At 40.7% G+C, this 24,388-nt stretch overlaps 1 protein-coding gene and 1 long non-coding RNA gene across 2 annotated transcripts; one reads left to right on the plus strand and one right to left on the minus strand.

Moving 5' to 3' along the window:
* Positions 1 to 736: 736 nt before the first annotated feature.
* Positions 737 to 23,630, minus strand: LOC136058554 (sodium-dependent neutral amino acid transporter B(0)AT3-like). The gene is made up of 12 exons (XM_065752094.1): positions 23,186 to 23,630; positions 16,141 to 16,281; positions 14,380 to 14,517; positions 13,476 to 13,657; positions 12,971 to 13,081; positions 7,765 to 7,877; positions 7,333 to 7,461; positions 6,440 to 6,596; positions 5,393 to 5,597; positions 4,006 to 4,165; positions 2,942 to 3,104; positions 737 to 1,665 (listed from the first exon to the last, which is right to left on the minus strand). Exons 1-12 carry the CDS (start codon positions 23,346 to 23,348, stop codon positions 1,429 to 1,431), a joined length of 1,899 nt encoding a protein of 632 aa, XP_065608166.1. The 5' UTR covers positions 23,349 to 23,630; the 3' UTR covers positions 737 to 1,428.
* On the plus strand, positions 4,834 to 19,057 carry LOC136058561 (uncharacterized). The gene is made up of 4 exons (XR_010623136.1): positions 4,834 to 4,887; positions 12,098 to 12,199; positions 16,722 to 16,906; positions 18,614 to 19,057. It is a non-coding gene; the product is annotated as an uncharacterized LOC136058561 (long non-coding RNA).
* Positions 23,631 to 24,388: the final 758 nt, after the last annotated feature.

Raw genomic sequence — 24,388 nt, forward strand, 5'->3', positions numbered from 1 at the left:
ATTTGGATTTGAAATGTCTTGCCTGAAGAGTCTGGCTCCAGTGACAATGGATTAATATTAATGTCTGAGCAAAAGCTGTTCCCACGAGCTTCAGGCTCCTCTCAGCATGGCTCCCTCCATTAGGCTTTGATGTTTGCTGCTTCCTCATGGAAACAGCATTGTCAGTCAGTAGTCATCCCTCACCATTGTTTTCATCTCTCAAGTGAGCCTGTCTCCTTCCCTTGTGTCTCTTAGTCATCATCTTGCCAAAGTCATGCCACCATGGAGCCTCCATTGGTGTGACCCTTCAGGCTATTGCAAAGGAATTAGAGACAACAACTCTGTTTCCATACTGCTTGAGAGAATCGGCCTGAAAGTTGGTGTGTTTTGTGGAGAGAAGTAACGTCAGTGAGGGGTTTGAGTTGATCTCATTCTTTTTCAGCTTGTGATCAAATGCCTGCTATCCCTTGTAAAGCTCTATTAATACATAGCTTATCACAAAGCTAAATACTGAAACTGTCTCTCTTGACTCTTAATTAGACTTTGTTTAGCCTTACCCTCCCATACTTTCTCAGTCTTTTTTTTTTCAGAAGCTACTGGTTGCTCAAGTATCTCTGCAAAAGGAACCTTTAATCTCCCATCAGAACAGCCAGGATCTGCAAGCAAGTACAGGGTAACCTGTTTTTAAATAAATATCAGCTTCATGGTCATGCCATGTAAGGTTGCAGCACATTAAGACACTTCCAGATATTTTTTAATCACAGTAGTCATTTATCACGTTCAGCATGAGAAATCAAAGATTGATCTTTGGGAATGCTTGTTCTCATTGTATTTTCCACTACAGTAATCCCTAGAATGTGCTAGCTAAGGTGTTTGTGCAAAATTAATTACTCAGCTTTGCTTAATTATGTTCTTTTAATTGCTGATGCTTTATTTGCAATGCTTGAGATTATAGAATAATCATGAAATAACTACTGTTTAAATGCATAAAGGGATTTACAAAAAGTAGACTAAGCAAGGAGTCACCTTCATGAGCTTTCATTCTGACTCTCTAAGTGGGAGGGCTAGTGAAAGAAAATGTAGCTCCTTGGGTTTTAATTTTTATGTTGATGATCTTTAGGAATGCTGTTTATTGGAAAGAGAAGAGAAGGAAGACAGAGGACACTTGAAATAACTGTCAGGCTTTCAAGGTTTAGAAGATCTGGCCTCAGGGAGACATGAAATTGGCAATGCATGAAAAGAATCATGGCAATGGATCTGGTGCTTGTTGGTAGGTTGGTTTCAGGACAGGATGCAGGTGCATCACAGCAAGAGTTGTGACATAAGTTGAAAATAAAGAGAACATAGCAGCAACGTTATAGAGTGCTAATGGTAGGCTGTAAGCAGAACTGCATTAACCATATAAGCTGAGCGACGCATCTAATCACGTCTAACAGAAGCTGTCATCTTTTACTTACAGACAGATAGAATATTTATTTTCTTGGGATGAGAAAAGCTGCTGTTAACCTCTTGACATGAAAACATTTCTGGCGGTGTAAGGCTTGAGTCCTTGCTTCTGCACGTTCGTTTGATCAGGTGGATGAGTGCTACCAGTGGTACAAATACACAAGGAAGAGCAGCCAACAGCACACAGATGGCCTGTACCCAGGGTGGATAGACTTTCTGTTCCTTTGTAGGGAAGCGTTCCTATGAAGATTTTTGTTAAGAAGCGTTCCTATGAAGATTTTTGTTAAAAAAAAAAAAAAAAACTCAGACAAAAATAAAGTGGTCAGAGAACTTACAGAAGTTTTTGCTATGATTTCCATATACATTTTCTTACGTTGTTTTATTAAGGGTAGCAGAAGTTTTATTTTTCCTCTACAGTAGTTTCATTCAGAGGCTATGTTCTCTGTATACCCTTCTCATGAGTCTAAATGTAACTAAATTTTTTTATAGGCTTTTTTTTTTGTAGATCTTATTCCACCATCTGCATATATTACACTACAGAGGCTTGTGTCAATCTGTGAGAATTACTGCAATCTGTGTGCACTGTAAGGCCAAAATTGATCTGACCCCTACACAGGCTGTATTCGAGAGAGATACAAGAAGCTGCAACTGTTCATATTGAATGATTTCAACACCAGCAAGACTTTGGCACAGAATTAACAAGCACTGTTTTTGGAGCACTGCCTCCTTCCCTTCCTGTCTGTCTACATTGCACAGTCATACATCATCAGTGTCCCATTGGTATCAGTTGTTCTTAAGCAAACTCAGAATCACTTGAGTTGGAAAAGATCACTAAGATCATCTAGTCCAACTGTCACCATATTCACCACTGTGCCCACTAACGGTGTCCTAAAATGCCACATCTACACGTTCCTTGAATAGCTCCAGGGATGGTAGTTCCACCATCTCCCTGGGCAGCCTGTTCTAGTGCCTCACCACTCTTTCTGAGAAGAAATTTTTCCTAATACTCAACCCGAACCTCCCCTGGCACAGCATAAAGCTTTTGTCCTGTCAGTGTTATGTGGGAGAAGATGCTGATCCCTACCTTGCTACAACCTCCTTCCAGATCATTGTCAAGAGCGATAAGGTCTCCCCTAAGGCTCCTAAAATGTTTCCATGCTCAGTGTTTGTTTTGCAGCTCTGGAGCTGCGCATCACTTATGAAACTGATGTAGCTATGGAGTCTCTGTGAGCCATTTCACTTGGCAGTTCTCTCCATTGCATGCCTCTCTAAAAGATATGGAGCATGGTGACACAAGACCTCTCAGAAAGATGCCCTTGTTGCTGGAAAGCCATTTTAGTATTTGTAACCTTGTAATCTCTGTGCACACTGGAGCCTTCTTGTACTGAGCATTTCGTCACTTTGGACTACATTGTGTAAGTAAGGAGTGAACAGAAATGGTTTTATAGGATCTGGTTGGAGAGAAAAGCATACAACCCTCACTTCTGTTAAGCGTTGCTAATATTAGAGAACGTACATATTTGGGGTTCCAGGCTGCATAGCTTGGCGTCTTCTGTATCTGGAGAGTAACAAAGGCCACAAAGACAATCAGCAGGAGCAGAGGGCTTATAAACCTCCATGTGATTTGCCAGTAGATATTTAGTTTTCGTCCAGTCATCCATCTCACATCTTCACTGAACCTTTTAAGAGGTATGTATAGAACTGTCAGAGCTTAGTGATAACAATCTCATTTTCTCAGCATTCTTTCTGAAAGTTTTAAACATGTGGCACAGCTCTTTGAATCTTTTCTACTCCATACCTTTACTTAATAACTTGCTGTAGGTGTTAATAAGTAGAGCTTTTTTTTCCCCCTGAAATGAATGTTGCGTGTCAGTTTACATAACCCAAGCACTTATTGCTAGTGTAAGTTTCTAACCACAGGTGAGTAATAAACATGTTAACAGCAATTCTGTTGCATCTAATTCAGAAGATACTGGGACTTCCATGACTCGAGTACCAGAGTGAAAATTAGACCAAAGTGTAAGTCCCAGCAAGCACGAGAGTAAAGAGAATGATGAAAACTAACATTTGTTGAGGACTGGGACAATTTCTGGACTTGAAAGATCCCAATTAGAGAAGATAAGCTTAATCTCAATTAAAATGACTTGAGATTCCTGGTATTTACAATTACGAAGGACATAGGAAAGCTTTTATACTAAAGAGTGATTTTAATCTGTCTTTGTGACTGAGGAGGTTTTTAACATGCTGGCTGACCCTTTTAATGAGAGAAAGCTACTGTATGTTGCTTACCATAAATGTTGACACTAAAACAGAAGATAAAAAAAAAAGCAAGAATATAAGGAACGAAATGGCAGTAACAGAAGGATATTTCAAAGACAATGCAACTCTGCTTGGACAAACAATAGATGCTGATTTCTCTTGTTTTACATACATGAAACTTGAAGCAAAGAATGATAGTAATATTCACAGAATGGGAAAGCATACCTGGAGTGCTAGTGTTTGTATCTATATGTAACACGCACAGATTGAGAGGACACTGCATTTACCTGTATGAGTAAAAAGTCTGCATTTCCAGCTTACCTTTTAATATTATAGACATACGCAACCCCAATCACCTCAAAGAAAGCGATGACTAGAAGAGGCAGTGAGCCTGCGTAGCTGTCAAAAATGTCAATCCAGTAACTCCCTGAACCCAGGGTAAAACATAGAGCAAAAAGGAAGGAAACTAGACATATTATACCTGAAGAAAAAAAGATACCTTTGTTACCAGAGAACTGAACTTGGTGAGATTATTTTTGTTCTAAATTGTTTTTGCTTGTGTGAGAGTGACTTTTATTCTCTCCCCATGTATGGACCTAGTTGATACCACTTCCTAAACTCAGTTTTCTCCTGTGTGGTGACCAAAGGCACCAGTGGGTTGCACGACAAAAGCACTCCTGTGACTTAAAGTATCCTTCAGTTATTAGAGTTCCAAAGCAAGTAGTCTAGACTGTGCCTTGCTTTATGGTAATTTTGAAGCTCACTTCATTAGTTCTCATTTTCATGCAGTCACTTGTTTGCATGAACAGCTGGGACCTGTGGTGGGTAGGGGCCCAGAGGTGAGAAGGAGGCCTCCTTATGTCCCAAGGTTTAAGTACAAACACATGTATATACAGTTACCTCATCAAGTTGTGAATAGATTTGTTTCCACATAAAATATTGTGGAATGAGAAGAATCTGATTTAGGTGGCACATTAAAATGTTATACAGGTGTTAATCCATTACTTGAAACTACCAAAATTTTTATAGATCAGTCTCACAGTCGGATCTCTCCTTTTATTTTCTTGTTTCTTTTTGCTAATGCAGGCTTTTACATTTCAGCAAAGAAAGCCAAAATGAACAAGTCCAACTGGGAGCCCAATTCCTAAAGAGTAGGTTGGATTTGGTGAGCATCTCAGCTGGAAAAAATTCCAGCTTTGAACAGTAAGCAGTCATTCCTCAGTATCTGTTCAGTAAATGTTAAATAATTGGTAGTGCTATCGTTCTGAATGAAATACGGCGAGTAATCTGTCTTACAGTCAAGATAAGATGGGACGCAGTAAGTTGTTGCACAGAGGGAACACTGGCTGGTTTCACTTGTTACTTTAGTATTTTATTTGTCAAAAGGCCTCAGTGGAGACAAAGCTCTTCCTGATCTATGCAACAGCTTAAAAGAAGCTTGGCTCCAGTCCTGATAATTTAATGAGTGCTCACAGACCGAAACAGCTCTTGCAAGCTAAGGACAATGGCAAGGCCAATATGCTAAAGTGCTACCTCATCTATGTGCTTATCTTCTGCAAATATAATCCACTACCTCGACTTAGCACTACACAATAGCTAAGTTAATATTACAAATTCTTAATCCCTTTATGATATTTACTAAGCAGTTGATCATTATGCATCTATACAGAAGTCACCTTCTTTGAACAAAGCAAACCAAATATCTTACCAGACAGAAGCTCTTTAGGTATTGATTTAGATATAACTTGAAGTTCTAGAAGAGGCGTGAAGACTCCTTCGATGTTTCCAAACATGGAAGAGAGGCCCAAGCTGAACAACATTACAAAAAACAGGATGGCCCAGGCCTGTGAACCTGGCATTAGGATAACAGCTTGAGTGAACACGATGAAAGCCAGGCCAGATCCTGATACGCTCTGCAGAATACACAAAGTACACATTGTAAGGGCCTAAACGTTATTTCTTAGGCCCAGAGAAGCTGTGGGTGCCCCATCTTTGAATGTGTTCAATACCACATTGCATGGAGCCCTAGGGAGCCTGATCTGAGTGGATGGCAACCCTACCCATGTCAGGAGATTGGAGCTTTGGAGCTGAGTGCTACTTAAGGTCCCTTCCAACCTAAACCATTTTCTGATTCTGTGATTCTGTAATATGCTCCTTGCATCTTCACATTCTGAACCTCAAGACCAGAATTTATGCTTACATTATTTTCTGAGGTACAGTCTAAATCAAGGTTGACTTAAATCAGGAATAATTTAGAATGTTATTGTTTTTAGGGTTTGTGCTAGGCAAGATAATCAGAGTGATTGTTTCCTGTCATTGCACCTAATTAAGCTGTACAGTTTGTAAATGTGTTTCTGAAGCTGGCCTTCTAAGGTCAAAAGGGATACATTTATGGCAGAGTATATAAAAATATGGCATCTGACAATCAAAAAGTCAGATAAAATCAGTGGGAATAGTGAAGCTTTAACTTTGTCACCTCTTATGTTGCGTCCTCTGGAATTAGGCTATGCTGGCTAGCATAGACTAGTTCTGTGATAAGTATGTATCATTTTGAATGCTGTACCACTCAGCAGTTTGCACTACCCTATGGTAGTGCTGATATTTGAAATTTTGAAGAAATGTTTTATGACTTTATAAAATATATATATTAATTACAAGCAAAGTAAAAATAAGGTAAACATAGTTGTCGGTTCTTCTATAATCATATTTAGTTAGTTAGTTAGTTAAGGGTTGTTTTGTTAGAAGCAACTGGTACCTGATCAAGAAATTCTTGAAGATCACAGCTTTTCAGTTTGAGACCAGCAAGTTTTTCAGGATTCGATGAATTCAGGAACGTAATCCAGTCTGTATAGTTCTGTCGTGTAATGCTTTGTTCTGGAAGATCATATTCATTGATGACACTGATAATATTTCTGTCAGAGAAGCCAATGTGTGGAAATGTTAGGCATTCAGATGTTAATAGAAAATTGTTTACTTTCAGTGTGATTTATAATCAAAGAAAATACTACATAGGGATATATATGCTTATAATTTTTTCTCCTAAACATGTATATATATAAGCATATATATATATCCCCATTTATTTAGTTATATCTCCTATATGTAGATATTTTTATAAATAACATATATATATATATATAACAGATAGATAAGTACATATGTACACACGGGATATATTCTCTCCTGTATATAAATGATGTGTTTGCCTGTATATATATATAAAATATATAAATATATTTACAAATAATAATATTGTATATATTATATCATTAATTTTCAGATACAAAGTCAGGTCTCTGAGATAGATTTCAATTCTTATTTTATATGCCCATACCATTTCCATCTCTTGCATTTAATAACTTAACAAATCCCGTAGAAGAGAAAAATGCTTTAACTATTTCTAATGCTAATTTGAGATTAAGATATGATCCTTAATTTGTGTGTTGTTTATATAGACTAATTCAAATATATTCTTCTGTAATGTTTTACTCCATACAAATACTACTCCAATCATGTCATGATGATCTATATTTTTCTGTTAGATTTCTCAATATGTTTGCTTTTTAGCAATGTGCATGTCTTCAAGTAACATGTGATCTATTTAGGGGTAGAAACCACTGTGTAACACTGGAAATGGAAGTTTCTCACCTGTCCAAGCAGTCCCAATAGCCTGTGATTGCTTTAAACCCCAAAACAGAAAAGATTGGGATGGAAGCGTAGAGGGATGTTATGCTGTTCACAATTGCTACTATCACAGCGTCCTTTTCACAGTCATTTCTAGAAGTAGATTCAAGTAAGGAAATTGGCTTAAAAAAGCAGTGTCTATCCACACCCCCACTGTGATATAATGGAGACTTCCACATTAACAATTAGTACTGTATGCAAAAGGTAGATCTGTACAAAATATATCCACAGAGCATAAAGAAAAAAAAAGGTAAATGATAAAATAGGACACTAAAACCTGGAAGGACAGCAGCTGTTAAGATCCCTTAAAAGTATGCCAAGTTTTGAAAATTTTAGAAAGTTGCATGAAGTGCTGCAAGAATTTATCCAACATGTAAAGGTTGCAGTTCTACTTACTTTGATGGATTGTAGCTTGAGAACGCGATAAGCCCTCCAAAAGCCAAAGAGAGAGAGAAGAAAATCTGGGTGGCTGCATCAAGCCATACACGGGGATTTTTCAGGATGTTCAGCTGAAATAATCAGAATAAATGCATTATTTAGGAATTAAACTTTCTCTCTGTTCTCTTTGCTGCTCTGTTTCACATGTGAAATAGATGGTGTCACAATTCACAATGTGCACTGAAAGTGAAAATTAGTTCAAAATACGTAATTAGAGCAGATGTTTCTGAAGGAGTTATTAATATGTATAAAATCTGTTTGGTCTTAAAACTCTCATTAATGCAGTTATACAGCTCTTTTGTCTGATAATAGAAGCATTTCTACACAGATAGTAAGCACACAATGGAGACAGTATGTTACATTTTTGTTCAGTGTGTTTCTTCTTGTTATTATACATACTGAGTAACTTAGAGTCTAATGTCATTATCATCCTAAAACTGTACAAATACTTAACCTTTGTCACATTTGAAAACAACAACAACAAAAAATCTAAAATCCAAGAATGGAATACTCATTAAAAAAATAGAATGAGAATCTTAAATTCAAACTACTGTGAAAACAACAGTGAAAAGTAACATAGGAAAAAGAAGGAAGAAGGAGAATTTAATAGAGTGAAATTTGGAATTTGATTTGAGACGGGGAGATTTAATAGAGGAAACTAGCTGAAACAAAAATCTGATTTTTTCCAGTTAAAAAGAACAGTTTACAATTTAAATAAATAACTGGACTAAAATTTTGCCATTAAAAGTCATCTAAAAGTAAAGGCCTCTTACTAGTAACACGCAAAATACAGGTGAGCACATCACTTTGTTTTACACCAGTCTGAGCACAGAAAAAATTGGCATCCCAGTCATCCAGGCTGAACTGTGTGCTGTGTGTCATGTCTACACCTCTAGGCTGTTGACCATAGCAGATTGCCACTATCATGCATAGGAATACGTGTGTGCCAAAAAAAGGCTGTAGTACTTTGTTTCTCTAAAGCTGGTCTGAGCTTGAAGAATGAGAGTGATGCATTCATTTCAGTTTGGATAAACCCCATATGCTGTCTCTGCAAGCATGGCAGTGCTTTGACCACAGGAGATCAGGTGTTACATTTCATACAGTACAGTATAACGAGCAGATAGGTGAAACCATTGCTGGCTGAAGTGCTTCAGCTTGGGCTCGCAGATCTTTTAGGATTTTGGAAGATTGTAACCAAACCCTTCAATACTGGCATGCATGTTGCTATGCCCTCATGCAGGTCCAGAAGCAGACTGCTGTGCAGAAATGAAATGTTCATTTTGCTGTCTTGACCATTTACGTGCTGCCAAGCCAATGGTTGGTGCTGACAAATGCAGTTGTTATAAACCTGACGTTCCTGAATAGCGTCTTCCAACACATGAAGTTGGAGTTAGTTTAGTTTGGCCCTAGATATAATACATTTACTAATTCTGGAAGATGCTACTCAACCTCAGCTTGAAGAAAACAGTCAAAATAGGCAGGTGAAAAGTGATGTAAGTGATGTGGCCAACTCACTGTACTAGCATACACACATCCAGATGCCAGTGGACTTTACTGTTGGGCCTACCTTTGTTTTGGGGAGCTGTGCTAAGAACTCCTAGAAAAGACCCTTGTAAACCTAACACATGCGGTAAGTTGAGCAATACTGCTGTAGGGTGAATAACCCAAAAGAAGAGCATTCACAGAAAACAATGAGGTGGATGGTATGTTTTGCTTGGCTTATCAGGGTGGTAAACAGACAACCAGTAAATAAAGAAAAGCTCACCTTTTGCAGATCATTGAGGCTCACCAATAACTCCACAGGAGAGGGATCCCCAATAAGAGATCCTTCCCCAGTGGTGGTAGCCCTTAAATGGGGTCTGGGAGAGGTGGAGCCAGACTCCACCCCTTCTGATCACGCAGGTGAATTGCCTTCACCTGTGCTCCTGTGGCTGACTCAGTGCTCACCTCAGGTCATCAATCAGTGGTTCAGGCCGTGATTCAACAGTTTCCGTACAACTGCCCAATTTAAGAACATCATGGCAAGGTCTTTTATCTGATCATAAGCCAGTAATTATGAGCCTAAAGGTTATTTTTCATTTTCAGTAATTTGTCTTGTAGGTTTCACAAGCATGTTTTTAAATGGCTAAATGTGCTGAAGCTAGAAATGTGTGGATGAAGAAATCAAATCAGAATGTGAACAGGTGAACACAAGTAATGTGGAAAGTAAGCATTTACTGTTGCAGAACCCCCCCCAGATATTTACACTCCTTGAAACACTTTTAGATGTGAAAGGGGCTGGAGAAAGAAGCATTTGTGCTCCTGAGCTGATGCAGTTAACCACAGAAGCTGAACCCCATAAAGGCTTGACAGAATCCTTTTTCTGCTGCCTGTGAGAGCTTTGTTTTGGTTGGTTGATTAGTCAAAGACCTTTCCAAAGGACTCTGTTCCAAATCCTGTTCTGCTTCATGTACAACACTTGCTTTCCCTTTCGAGGTTCTGCAAGCTTAACTTCCAGATCTTAATTTTGTTTTCTTGTCTGTTTCCACGTAGCCAGGGATTTTGCTTCTTTATATCTGAAAGACAAGGAAAAGAAATGCTCATTATATGTTTTAGAAGTTAAGGAATGGAAGTGTTAGATGGAAAAAAAAGCTGGCTGTGCACTCCTTCATGAAAATAAAACCACAGCCTGCTGTATTTAAGATCCATATGCATGTAGTTACTGTTTATGTGTTTTTCTAACGAGTACTAAAAACACAAATTTAGAAGGAAATGTAGTAGCTGTATTCTTACTGTCTTTGCTAACCTTGTCAGTCAAAAGCCTCTGTAACAGTTGTTTTAGTTTAACAAAGCAAACTGTCATAGAAATTTCTATTCAGTAATAACACTAATTGTTGATGTCACTTACCAGGCTGTTGCATCAGTTTGTCCAAGTTCGTTGATAAGAATCTAGTTTTATAGCCAAAATCATCCTCAGATGACTCTTCAAGGACAACCCTGGGAACTGCATTAGCTGCAGTTTGGTTGCAGTTGGTCTGATTCTGACTTCAATCTACAGAAGACCTTTTTTGATGATGATTTGTTCCTCAGCACTGCAGTACCTCAAGGCTTTGTTATTCATACACTGAATACACAAAAATCTAACTTTTGCATTAAGTTCATTGTGCAATGTCCAAAGGCATCTGAGCTCATCTAGAGAAAGCTGACAGCCAGACTGGAACCAAATGCCAACAGGCCTAGTGCTGCTCTGGCCATATTGGTCAGATCTGTTTTCTTCATTAAAGTAGAGCATCGCAGAAAATAGGCTTTTAGTTGATGTATTTGAACACTGAGTTGAAGTACTGGTTGACATTAAATTGCTCTGCTGTGAGGGTGCATTTGTTGTCTGAGCTCTACAAAAGTGGATGTCCTTTTCTCCTGTAAAGGCTCAGACTGTCCTTTCTGAGCTCTGATGGTATTCAAGTAGCTGTCCACGTCATCATGGGATGAAAGGGATGAAAGAGGTGTTGTGTCTGAGCTTTCTTTCACTGCTGTCCCTTTTTAGATAAGCAGTGTACCTCTGGGTTTCTTGACTTGTTGTCCATAATGCCTGTGTTCCTGTTGCAGACTAAGCTGGTCTGTACTTAACAGTCTCTAGAGTGGATAAATACCTGTAGGCTGTTAATGCTGTGTACTCTCTCGCTTTTCCAGGCATTAGTATTAGCTCTTAGCATTTCAGGCCCCCCAGCACTTCTGGTGAATGTTTTTTAATAAAACAAAGTCGTTCATATCAAACAGACAACATAAAGAGCATCCCAAAAAGAGGGTGAGAAAACAATTTTTAACAAATGAGAGAGCAGAGGAAGAGAGGCTTTGTAGAGAAATCAAAAGAAGTTCTTGGTTAGGTACTCTGAGTAACTTGTATGAACATATCCAGCAGCTTATTTACTTTCTTAGGCTGGAGGGCAGGGAGAGGAGGGAGCGAGGAAGGAAGATAAAAATTCCCATGTTTGAGGAAGAACAGGACATTGGTATCCTGAGGGATAAGAAAGGAATATACCCAGTGTTTCTGAACTGTGGCTTGTCAGGCTGGGTAACAGATGAGGCAGACATTGGCTTCATGCTGTTTCATCACGAATTGCCGCCTTGGTTACTACTTTGCCGTGGGAGAGAGCCTAAGAGCTCCTTACTGCTGGTTTAGAGCCTATAATCACCTGGATGGCATTCAGGATGCTGGTATTGATTTATTCTTACAGCTGAATTGGCCAAACCTGTTCTCCACTGCTGTATCGCAGGAGTTTGGCAATTAGATGCATGTTCTTCTATTTTTCAGGTTGAAAAACATGATCAGAGCCATTTGAGAACCTGGAATAATGCGAGTAGTGCAAGCCCATTCCTCTCACACACTGCATATCCCTGTTGGGAGGGGAAAAAGGTACTGAACTCGCCCTACTCAAGCAGTTTGTAGTTGTATTACATGAGCTTATCTTTTGAGCATGTGGCTTATCCACATCTAGCCTTGACAGCCAGCAACTGCCTGCAGAACAGGAGAGTGGTGCTCCTTTCAGTGAAATCAGTATAGATTGTCAAAATAGACTGATTGTTAATGTTGGTAGATTGACTCTAAGAATGTCTTCACTGTCTATTAGTCAAGGCTCTATGGACAAGCAACACTGATGGCCATACACCTCTCCATTGTAGCTAACTCAGAGTGCGTTTTTCCACACTAGTTTTATCAGTTTTTTCCCCAGAAAAGTAGAGGATGGACAAGTTCAGAAGGGCAAAGTCTGCCCATGGGCACTGAGACCACAGAGGAAGGGTATGGTGGTCACAGAGCAGCTGCTGGGGCCTTGAAGGCCAGCTGTGCAGTTGTGTTCCCACTGGCTGTCCCAAGCTCAGAGGTTGCTGTGTCAGTGGGTGCTGCTTTTCTTCTTTTCACCTCACTTTATGGAGGTTTTTTTATTACTGAGGCAGAGCTACAAGGATGCCTGCAGCTCATAGCAAGCACTTGGTAGTCAAATTTGACTTTGACTTTGGACAGTGTAAAGAGTTCTGTCTGAAGTGACCAGCACATGGAGGGATCTAGGACTCCTGTCCCTTTGAGAAGATGAGAAAAAATGAGAGAACCTCAAAATGAATATATAGCGTGAGATCTGAGGGGAGAAAAAGAACAAGCATTGTTTCTGACAGTAGCAGTAATACTTACATTAGGGGTAAAAAGGTACACTAGACCTTCGGTGGCTCCTGGTAGACTGAGTCCATGAATAAGGAATATAGTTAGGACCACGTAAGGAAATATTGCTGTTACATAAATTGCCTAGTCAGAAAGTGACAAGACAAAGTTATTGACGGTAACATAAACTGATCTTTTAAGTTTTTGCTATGTGCCATCCTAATAATATTAGATAAAACAGTTGCAAGTGAACATGGTTAAAAATTATAAAATGCTTCAGTAATATTTAGTAATAATGTATTAAAAAAATACTCCTAGAACAGGCAGGGGGAACTACTAGGGCAAAGAGCATTTGCAAAGGAAAAGGAGAGAAGCACATCTCTGAGCTATCTGGGCTGCTGTTACCACTTTGTTGGACAAGGAGCATGGTGAAATGGGACTGAAGTGGTACCTGGCAGTGAAATTGATGAACTCTGGAGAATGACATCCAGAGCACAGGATAATACCCTGAGATATTTACTTCTCTGTGTCCTCCTACCTTTCCTGTAGTTTCAATCCCTCGAATTGTGCATAGATACACAATTGCCCAACAAGCTGCTAAGCACAAAACAAGCCACCACTGTAACGTGCCACTGTCGGTGACGTCGGGTGTTATGTTCAGAGTTTTTCTGTACCAAAAATAATTGACTGCAGTACTTTCATAACATTCTTCATTGAGCCCTGTAAAAAAAAAAGGACGTGGAATGCATAAGAATAAACATCAAAATGTGGTAATATTTTGCCCACTTGCTTTGTAACAAGGAAACAACTCTCTACAGGAGCAGAAAGCAGTGGGGTTGCTGTTTTTTACATGCAATCTCATTCAAGTTTAGCAGTATACTCTGTTTATGATGTAAAAAAAAAAGGCAATTTTGGTTAAGAAACGTGTCACTAAAAAAAAGCCAAAAAGTCATTTTGAAGAACAGAGAACAGTTTTTATCCTGTTTAGATATGTTCTTTTGTGTCTTACTAGAGTTTTTGTAATGGATAATGTGTAACTAATTGTCTTCAAATAGTTTCTCTGCCATCTCAAATATTGTTATTTATTTTAATTATTTTTTAAACACTTACTTAGTTTTTTAGTCTGAAATCAAAGGAGTAGTGGACCTTCTGGCTTGTTGTGAGCAAATCTCCTTTAAGCCAGTTACTGAAAGGTGTCTAAAATTTGTTTTGCAGTTATATCAGCAATCTTACTTGTCTTGATATGTAGTTTATGGTAACAGTCACGAGTATCTTGATAAAAGGCTGTTTCTTCATAGTCAAAAGCACTGGATGGTCTTTCAAGTAGTCCCTGTATCATCATATTGGCAAAGCAAGTAAACCAAATGTTCCTTTTCCCTGTTAGTCCCCAGGCTCTGATGTCTGCAGTACTCCAATTGCAGTAACACTGAAACAGGAGTTACCTGTTCTGTTTTCATTTAGGGGACAGATGCTCCATGGAAGGGGTTCCTGGAAAGAGTTGATGAAGTACCACATCACCCAAGTTAGAATGGTGTTGTAGTATAAGCTCACCAGAATCGACACCATCCATGAAGCAACCCCTGCAGAAGACATGTGAGATTTCAGCTTAGAAAAACTGGGAAAAGTTACCAGTCATTGCACTTGCTCTTGGAATATCACATCTCCTAATTTCTCAAGATCCCTTTTTCTTCTCAGAGATCTTCACAGGGATGATGTGTGTTTGTGTGCTCAGCTCTGATGTACAGCCCCTGGCTTCACCAGCCCTGCTCTAAGAAGGCTGGTGCTCCCCTGTTTCATGCCTTGGTCTCAGTCTTTTACCATTCTAGGGGACTCTGTGCCAGGAGGCAGACACCTGAGCAAGCAGGTGACAAATGCCAAGAGCAGGGCTCTGGGAAACCAGAAGCAGGAGCTGTAGGGCCCACAACTTTGGGCCTTTCACCCTCAACTCCTCAAGCATTGTAGGGACAATATCTGAGGTTGTGCCAGAGTCACTTTCAGCCATAGGGAAGGAAAAAAGTTTTCTGTGACTTCACTGAGGTTGTCTAATATGAACACTGTGAGAAACAGCTGGCTTCTTTAAGAGTACTGGCCTGCTGGGCTCAGACATTCAGGGTACCTGAGCTACTGAGTCCTCTCCAGACAGAGAGCTGGGAACATACCCCATTCCTGACTTACTGGTGCTACCCCACTTCCAAAAGCAGCTTCCATTTGGGTAGAGCCTGGGAAAATTCATACTGGAAGGGATCCCGCTAAATCTCTAGTTTGATTTCTTGCTATGAAGTCAAAGCTAGGCAGGGTTTTTATCCAATCTGGCCTCCAGATGGAGATGACACTTTGCTCAGAGTACATGAAGACTGAGCTGCTGGCTCCTTGTTACCAGAATCTGAACAGCTAGCATAGGAATAGGGCATGTAGGGGAAGCTTAAGCACAGAATGCTGCTCATCTCATAAAAATAAAATAAAATTGAGACAGAAATTAGAGCTTCATGCTCTCTAAAGCGCTGGGTTTTGAGTTGTCCCAGTTCCTACAAAATACTTGAGATGTTATCTGATGCAGGAAGAGTCTGAGGTTTAGACTACTTGTTTAAAAGATGAAGATTAAGTGCTTTGATGTGGTGTACAATTCAGTATTATTTTTTTTTACAACATGGCATAACTTTAACAGCAGACCAAAAGAGACTGAAGTTTCACAGCACAGTATAGCTGCAAAAGGGCACTATTTTGTCCCATACTGTGCACATGTGCCCTAAACTACTATCTTGTGTTCCTACAGTGAAGGAGAAAGAATATCTACAGCACAGATTCTGCTTGCTGGGTTTGTTTTTTTTTTTTTTGGCAAAAGGAAGTTGGACCTGCTTAGTAGTGGGAGAGGAATCTAGCTGAAAATCCCATCCTGCTGCTCTGTTGTTCTTCCCAGTTGCCCTCTTACCCTTAGCTGTTCTTACCCACTCCTTTCCTTCCACAAGCACAGTTGTCACCACCAATCCCATTTTCCTGCATACAGCAAAGACACGCTCCAGTTCTCCTATTTCAAGCATCCACATCAAAGGCTAAAAGGTTCATATTTTAGGCTCCCATATGTCTGGAGTGACACCTGATGGGAGTGATATACTACTGAGCATCAGATGTGGGTCTGTAGGAAATAAGTGCTGAGCTGGAGCCCAGCTGTGGTTCCTTCAGGCCAGATATCCCCAGAGACCTACCAACTCCTCCTAGGTAAGGTGAGATGGTGTGCCAGGCGCTGATGCTGCCTTTTCTCAGGCACTGTCCTAAGGCAAGTTCAAGATGCAGCAGTGGGATTCCTTCAAAGATAAGAGCGATGAAGTATGGGATCAGGAATGCCCCTGAAAACATAATTAAGTGCAATTAAGCCATACAGTTATCTGCACCTTGTTCAAATTGCTGTTATCTCCTCTATTTCATGACTGTAACAAAGTCCTCATAAGAAGTGTTGAGAGAGGCACTTGGTGATGTGGATGTCCAGGAACTGCTGCTGGTTGTGGGTGGTTTTGGTGATGGTAATGAAGGAGGAAAGGGCAGGACCACTAGTGCTGCAGGACTGCCCTCATGAACACAGAAGCTCTAAGAATCCACATCCTTTCCTGCATTTATTTTGGTGTGAGGATAGGAGCAGATACATGAGCCAGGGAGTGTGCTCCTGGAAACTCCAAAAATCGGAAAGATTTTATGGCTAGCCCTTGTAAAACATTAACAATTACCACAGTTCTTGGAATGCAGGGGTCATTCCATTCTGATGTCTTTTTTCATGATCTCTTTTCTTGAGAATAATCAAACCAAAGCTGAGGGGCTGCCCTTTCCCACTGGCAAAGCAGGACTTTACACTGGAGACCCTCAGGAGGCCACATTTCTGCGTGACATTCTACAAGAGTCTCTAGGTGCTGGGAAACTGGAAACAGGCCCCAGACTGTTCTGTGAGTTGTGGGAGCTGTGACGTCTGGTTTCATCCAGGTTTGTATCCTTCATCATCTACATCTTTCCTCTTTATCTCTATTGAGTGGGAGACAGCATGTGCTTCTGGCTGTTGCAGGATGATGTGCACTGCCTTGGGTCTCTATTCTTTACACAGACACTGATTTTCATGAGACCAAGTGACATCTCATTGGTATGTTCAACCCTTCTGCCCATTTGTCTACTTGAGTCAAAATGGTCTAAGAGATGGATGTTTATTGGCATGACATGGCCAACAGACACTGTGCCCTCAAAATGGCTTTTCTTTGGGGAAACAGAAATAGAAACGCTGTGTCAACACCTTCCCATCCTCCTATCAACTTGTGGCAGCTCTGTGCCCTTTCATCACTCTTGGCAATTCTACATCTCTTTATGCCATCACTGCAGTCCTCATGCTGAAGGAGCAGAGCAATCCAGCTTTCTGCACAGCCCTTCACAAGGAAAAGGCAGTGGGGAGTTACCATGGATTTCTGAGCTCTTCCTGGAGCTGCCTCTGTTTGGTAATCACTGACTGTTAAGAAAGGTGGGGCATATAAGTCAAATCATTTTGAGCTAGGAATTGCAATACCCATTGCTAGATAATTGCAGTAACTATATGCAACACCCAGGCAAGGTGTGTTGTTTATTTAATAGTGTTTTGGTTGTTTATTTTAATGAAGAAATACATGGGGGGAAAAGCACAATGCCCCTCTCAATGAGAGGATGCTTTTACTTTGCCAAAGGTGAAAACAAATATCTCTGTGGCCTGGTTTCCTAAGATGTTGTAACACTAAGAAGCAGTTCTGGAGGAGTCTCACAGTTGACTTCCAGGATGTGAGGTCCCCACTTGGGATGCTTGGGAGCCCTACTTGGCACTCCCCCTACTTAGAGGAGCTTCCTAAGTATCAGGAACAAAGCGAGAGATTCAGAGGAGTGTGAGAACCACAATAGCTCATTTATTTGAAGTGTTTAACCACCTGATGAAATCTAGACTGAAGGCAGGCATTGGAGATCCTGTGTAAACACTGAGGAACTCTCATGCCCTTCCACGGGAGCTTTGTAATCTATTGCCTTCCTCAGCCCTGTGCTCTTGTTCAAGCCCAGTGAGATCATCGGAATACAGCCAATTCTGCAACTTTCTCACCTTACTGGCAGTCAGATGTCCTGTCCAAGCTATGGGTTGTGGCTCCTGAGCACGCAGTCTGGGGATGCTGAGCCTTTCCTTGCAGCCATTCCACAAGGCACCTATCTCCCATATCATACCTCCCTGGAAATAACCCTGTAATAATGAGTGCAGACTCCCCTGTTCAGCCAGAAGCATTTTCAGTGTACTCTATTGCAATCTACAAGTAAATCAGGTTGGAAAAGCTATGGCTTAATTATATTCAGCCTTCTGCTTGGGAAATGACACTCTGATCACAGAGTCATAGAATGGAGAGTGTCAGAAGGGACCTCAAAGATCAGCCAGTTCCAAACCTGTGCCGTGGGCAGGGCTGCCCCCCACCAGCTCAGCTGTCCCTATCCAACCTGGCCTTGAGCATCTTCAGGTAATGGGGCATCCACAGCTTCTCTGGGCAGCTGTGCCAGTGCCTCACCACCCTCTCAGTGAAAAATTTTCCCAATATGTAGTCTACATCTCCTTTTGCTTAGTTTAAAACATTCCCCATTGTCCTCTCACTGTCTGTCCATATAAATAATCAGTCCCCCTGATTATAATCTCTCTTTAAGTGCTGAAGGGCCATGGTGAGATCTCCCTGGAGCCTTCTCAAGGTTAAACGAGCCCAACACCCTGAGCCTTTCTTCATAGGAGAGGTGCTTCAGTCTTCTGATCATCCTCTGGACCTACTCCAACATGAATGGCATGAAGGGTGCAATGTTTGTGTAGCACCTACATGTGGCAGTCTGGAAAAGAACATGAACTACAGGAGAGCCTGTCGAGAGCTGTTGATGGCTGTGTAGCCAAAGAAACTGATGATGAAGCACCGTCTAACCCTGAGTCACAGCAACCAGCAAGCTGAAGGGGAAACAGAGCATGGCATCAACAAGTAGAGTGACTGTAACGTCACCTCAAGGAAGCCTTTCCATTCACTCACCAAGCAAAGTATGCACTGAATGCAAATAAAGGTGCCGTTATTTGATGGCTGTACCTACAAACATGATGATGCACACTTACTCCACGTACCAGAGAAAGATTTAAGCATAAGAACTAAGCGCAGGTTGAGAAAAGAAAGAAGAGTCAATACTCTCTTCTAATGCCTGGCCTATGGAAATGCAATTCCTCTGCCTAGATCAGGACCACTCCCTTGTCTGCCCAGATACTGGAAGTGTGTGTAAAGCACTCCATCCATAAATCGGCTTTTGGTTGGACTAAGGTCAGGCTGGTACAAGCCTGAGATTAAAGATAATACTCTCAGGTGGATGCTGAGTCCCAAGGACCAACTGCTTTGCTCCACAGACCTGTTCTTCCAGCCCTGTAATGCTTCCTTGTGAGGACAGAGCCCAACTCTCTCGACTTCTCAGAGAAAAGCTGAGGCGGGTGATAATTGAATTAATTGTTCTGTCAAATAGTGAAAAGTTCTGCTCTTTGCAACATACTTTTTTTCTTTTTATCTGTTTATATTTTTACAATTCCTTTTAGGCCTACGTGTTGTTTCTCTCAGATTTTGGTTTCCTTCTGAATGCAGTGAGTCAAGCAACTGCATTTCATAGCAAGCTGTCATTCAGATTTTAGCAAAAGGTCAGACATGGGTTATGAATATCTAGAAACCATTCCCTCAGAAGTACATGGATGTTGTACCCTTTTTGCAGGAATTTAGGGTGCCTTTATTTTCCTAAAAAGAACTGCAATTTGTATTAAATGCATTTTCCAGTAGGCTCAGGCCTAGAGAATTTTTTTTACCCATTGGTTAGACAAATGTATGCCAGATGGAATCAGAACAAATTTGTAGTGTGTTACAGTTGGAGGGTTTTTTTAATTTTTTTTCAGGTGATTGTACATGTATATATGTATGTAGATCTATGACTATATGATCTGTTTGAGTCTCAGTTCTAGGTGACAAAATATATACCAGATCATTTAGAAATATCTTTTCAATCCCAGTTGCCCGGGAACCTTTATATTTATCTCCGCTTGCTGCAGCAAACAACCTTCATATCCATTAGTCATGAAAAGTAAATAGCTAACTTAACTCAGGCAATAAATCCAAATAATCAGTAAACGAAAGCAGGTGATAAATGTCAGCAAAACTGATATTATATTAGATCCGAGTTACTGAGTAACACTAATGTGCTATGAATAAGGTTCAGAGGTCTGAGGAGAACAGCTGACATGAGACAAATATACAAGCACTTATTTTTATCTCTTGTTTTTTAAAAGATCTAGAAATGAGGAAAAGCCCATTGCCTAACTCTTAAACACCTGGATCATTGGTGAAAATGGGCTCTAAACCCCAGAAGACATTCACCCATAGACTCGGACTTCTGTGTATTTCCATACAAGATTTTGCTGTGCTCATGGCTGGAGCTGTGGTGCAGTCACCACCTCTGGGTCTCACAGTTAACCATGTTGCTGTTCACATCTTCAGATGCGCGCCAGTACACCTGAAAATCTAGTGGGCTTTTGCATCTGCGTTGTTTGCTTTCAAAAATTCAACCCCAAATCACATCTTTGCCTGAAATTTGTGGAATGAAAGTGCAATCACATTATGCACATATGTAAACCTAACAGCTCTGTCTTCTTGGTGTCTTGTTCATTAGTCACTCAAATTCTCCCAACAACTGCTATCCAGGATAAATAATTTATAAATCCCAAAGAATTTTGTCAGCACATTGTTAGTCATCAGCTGAGCCCTCTGGGCCCTTTGTTAAAACCCAGTGACCAAATACTGGCTCTCCATCCATACACCAAGCTTTATTTTGTTACCATTGTCTCATGCTTGTAGTAAAGCAGAGCACCTGCACCACAGAACTGAGCAGGAAGGGATCCTTAAAGACCATCCCTTCCAACTCCCCTGCGATGATCAGGGACACCTACAGCAGGTCTGGTGCTCAGAGCTCCCTCCAGCCTGACCTTGAGTGTCTCCAGGGATGGGGCATTCACCACCTCTCTGGGCAGCCTGTTCCAGTACCACCCTTGCTGCTGTTGGTAGCTGTCTGTGCTTGGCAATAGCATGGCATGCCACTGGTTTGCCAGGTGTCATCAGTGTTCTTCTTAGCCCTCTCCATCCTACACTTTATCTAAGTTTTTAACTTTCCATGGAGGAGCCCAGACTTATTTCTTGGCTTCCTGTAATTAATTTGCCTAGTTAAAGATGAACTTTATGAGTCATTTGGAAATATGCTAGCACAGGATTTAGCATGACACCAAGCAGCTTTCCTTTAGCTTGCCTTTAACACAGGTCATTGGTCTGCATTTCCTAGAGCTTAGTGAGCTGTAGGACTGTACCTTTTCTCACTCTCAGTAATTGTTTAGAGTGGGATCACCTGGTGTAGGGAACCTGCTTTGGTGGGGGGTTGGACTCGATGATCTTGAGAGGTCCCTTCCAACCCCTACAATTCTGTGATTCTGTAATGCACCTACAGGAGAAGAAAAACTGAAATCCAGTTCTGCAAAAAATGAAATGCTGAAAAATCTGTGTAAGTGCTGGCTTTTCCTATGAGATGTATGTTGCTTTGTCTTTGGGTCCAGAGACCCAAAGATGCTGCTCTGGACATACTGGGTACGGCTCAAGTACATGCTGTCAAGCATCCAAGACCACCTTAGATGCTGCAGGGTGTTTGTCCAACTCCAGAATGCCCTCCCTTCAGCCCCATGCCATTTCTGCATTGGAGATGTCCCTCTAAAGGTGCATATCCTGCCTCACTATGTGTGTGTCATTAGCTAAAGTGACAGACAGGCTTTTTCCAGCCACTCCAATTGACGGAGAAATGGCATGCTCATAGCTATGGCTCTCTAGCCACCTGGTTATGGTAAGCAGCTGAGAGTGCTTTGCTGGGTTTCACATCTTGAAAATAAATAATATAAAGTCTCCTGGGAGACACCTACATACTGCTGCTGCTTTTTTCTTACTTGAATTAGTGCAACAGTGGCTTCCAGCTGTTACATTTTCACTACTAAAGAGCTTCTTGCTGTCAAAATAATTTCCATGTCCTCATCTGCACTTATTTTCAACTTTGTGAGTTAAATGGGTTGAGTACTGAAATCACTCCACATACCATACATTTTCCAGATCTCAAACAAATCTTGGGGATCTTCTGCATTTTATTTTTATCGACTTGATTTTGAAAAGTGTTACGTTTGAATCTGTAGCAGTATCTCCATCTGCTTCCCAGTGCATTGTTTATGCATGGCAGGATGCTTTTTGCTGATCCAGCCTGCTTGATTTCATTCATTCAGGTGCTCAGAGTCCTTTGGTGCCTGCTTCTTTCTAAAATACCTCCTGCTATTAATGACAGCATCAGCTCATGGTTCCTTGGCTTATTCAAATATATGTAGCTCATGAAGCAATGCAGATACCTTTATAGAATGAGATTGGATTTTTTTTTCTGCCATTTGCATGTTTCTATCAGTTTGAATTTTGTACTTATCCTGTTAATTGAAAGATAACAAATAAAATTGGGCTTAAATAATTTGCTACATTGCTCTGCTTGAGACAGGTTACTATGATATCTCTCAAAAGCTGCTGGAAGCAGTGAGCTAACTGTTACTATTCCTGATCCACTCATATTTACTAAATTGGCTGCTTTTAAAGCAATTCTTTATGGGAATGGTGCCCACAGAAAAGCTCGGACAGGTATCAGTATCAGCTTGCTTGTGTTAAATCAGCTGAGCATTTCAGGCAGCTTCACAGCCATCAGAAAGTGTCATTTAGCTTCACTGAGCCCTGGCTTGTGGGTTACCTCCTGAAGGTGACTGAGAAGGGAGAGGAGCGACTCTTGTTTTCCTGGGGAAGCACCACTGCCAATTGTTTGGAGAGCTGCCTCACTAGAGCCTTCTCAGGACTTCTGGCTTCTGCAAGTGAGCTTCCTCCTCCCATCAGGGCTGTAGTAGTAGTGTCAGAGCTGAGCATCGAGTTGGTCTTATTTCCTAAACAGATGCATCCTTTAAAAATGAAATGTGTTTCTACAAAGAAAGCCAATCTAAAGAGAAAGACAACAGCGCAAAACATTTATGAGAATTTGAGAATTAGATAGCTAAAAAGAAAGTGATACAAATATGTAAGCTCCGTGTCCATCATAAATTAGCACAGTTATATTAGAATAGCAGCTTAATATTTTGGCAGAGTCCTATTTCAACCTTACCTCCTCCGTGTATCTGGCACAAGTATGGAAACCGCCACACGTTCCCCAGGCCAACGGCAAATCCAATGCAACTTAAGATATACTGGAACTTATTGTCCCACTTCGGTCTGCCATCTTCTTTAGGGACTTCAGGTGGCACGTCCATTGGTAAATCTTTAGACATTTGTATGAAATACCTTTGGCTTCCTAATCCCCTTCCCTATAAATGGGAGGATGCTTCAAAACCTGTCTCCACTGTGGGTTTTATGGGGGATGACAGAAGGGTTCTCCAAAAAGAGGCGGAGCTTTCTTTTTATGTAATGCAAAGGAACGTGCCATTGCAAGTGCCACAGTTTAAATACCAAACCAGGACTTATTATTATATAGACAGAGTGACCACTCTTGATGTTCTGCAGTTCCTTCTACAGTTAGGGAACTTAGGAATATGTTGTTAATGGGTAACTTGGGATCAAACAGATTTTTATTTTCTGTTCCCCTTCTATTCTCAGATACCACCAAAGAAGTGTGACAGTGAATATAATTAAAAAGAAACCTTTACAGCAATGAGACATTAACATTGTAAAATGTGTAGATCTGGGAATTGAGGAAACATTGACTTTTTCTCTCTTGCTTTGTTAGCAAAGTGACTGAAGACATCTTTGGTAAGAAAGTACAAGAAGTTATGTATTTTTTACAAAATTAGTATTAATTGATTCATCTGTTGTTGTTATACCAAAGCCTCAAACAGAGCCTGATAAAAGTGTGTTTTCGTGGCTGTACTTGCAGCAGCTTTTTGCCCATGCCAAGATCTGCCACTGGGACACATGGACCAGCTGCAGCCTCACAGCTCCTGCCTCATTTAGCGCTGTCCTCCATGTTGCTTTCTCCTTCTGAACATCCACGCACATACCTATGACTGACATAAGTTATTGGAAAGGCACAAAGCACTATGGCTGGGACTCTTTGAGGATCCCTACAACATTTGTTCCTAAGCAAACCCAAGATGGGACTCTTCTCTAGACAAGACCACGTAAGTTCAGACACCAAAATCATGTCCATTTTCACCATAACTGCCTGAGGTTAATCACTTCCCACCTGTCAATGAATCCCAAGTGGCTATATTTATTTTCCATTAAATAGTTACTGAGGAATGTAACAGCCGAGTGCTTAAATTCAATTGAAAGAGTGTGAGAAAAACTTTGTTTTCTTTCTAAAATACCAGGG

Source organism: Cyrtonyx montezumae, unplaced genomic scaffold, assembly GCF_038088225.1.
Source record: "Cyrtonyx montezumae isolate F1298 unplaced genomic scaffold, pur_monq_1.0 scaffold_8, whole genome shotgun sequence".
Taxonomy (NCBI): domain Eukaryota; kingdom Metazoa; phylum Chordata; class Aves; order Galliformes; family Odontophoridae; genus Cyrtonyx; species Cyrtonyx montezumae.

Coding starts and splice junctions, on each gene's coding strand:
- LOC136058554 (XM_065752094.1), bottom strand. CDS start 23,348: ATGTCTAAAGATTTACCAATGGACGTGCCACCTGAAGTCCCTAAAGAA. Junction 7,878..12,970: donor TGTACCTTTTTACCCCTAAT/GTAAGTATTACT, acceptor TGATTATTTCAG/CTGAACATCCTGAAAAATCC. Junction 4,166..5,392: donor ACCTAAAGAGCTTCTGTCTG/GTAAGATATTTG, acceptor TTTTTTCTTCAG/GTATAATATGTCTAGTTTCC.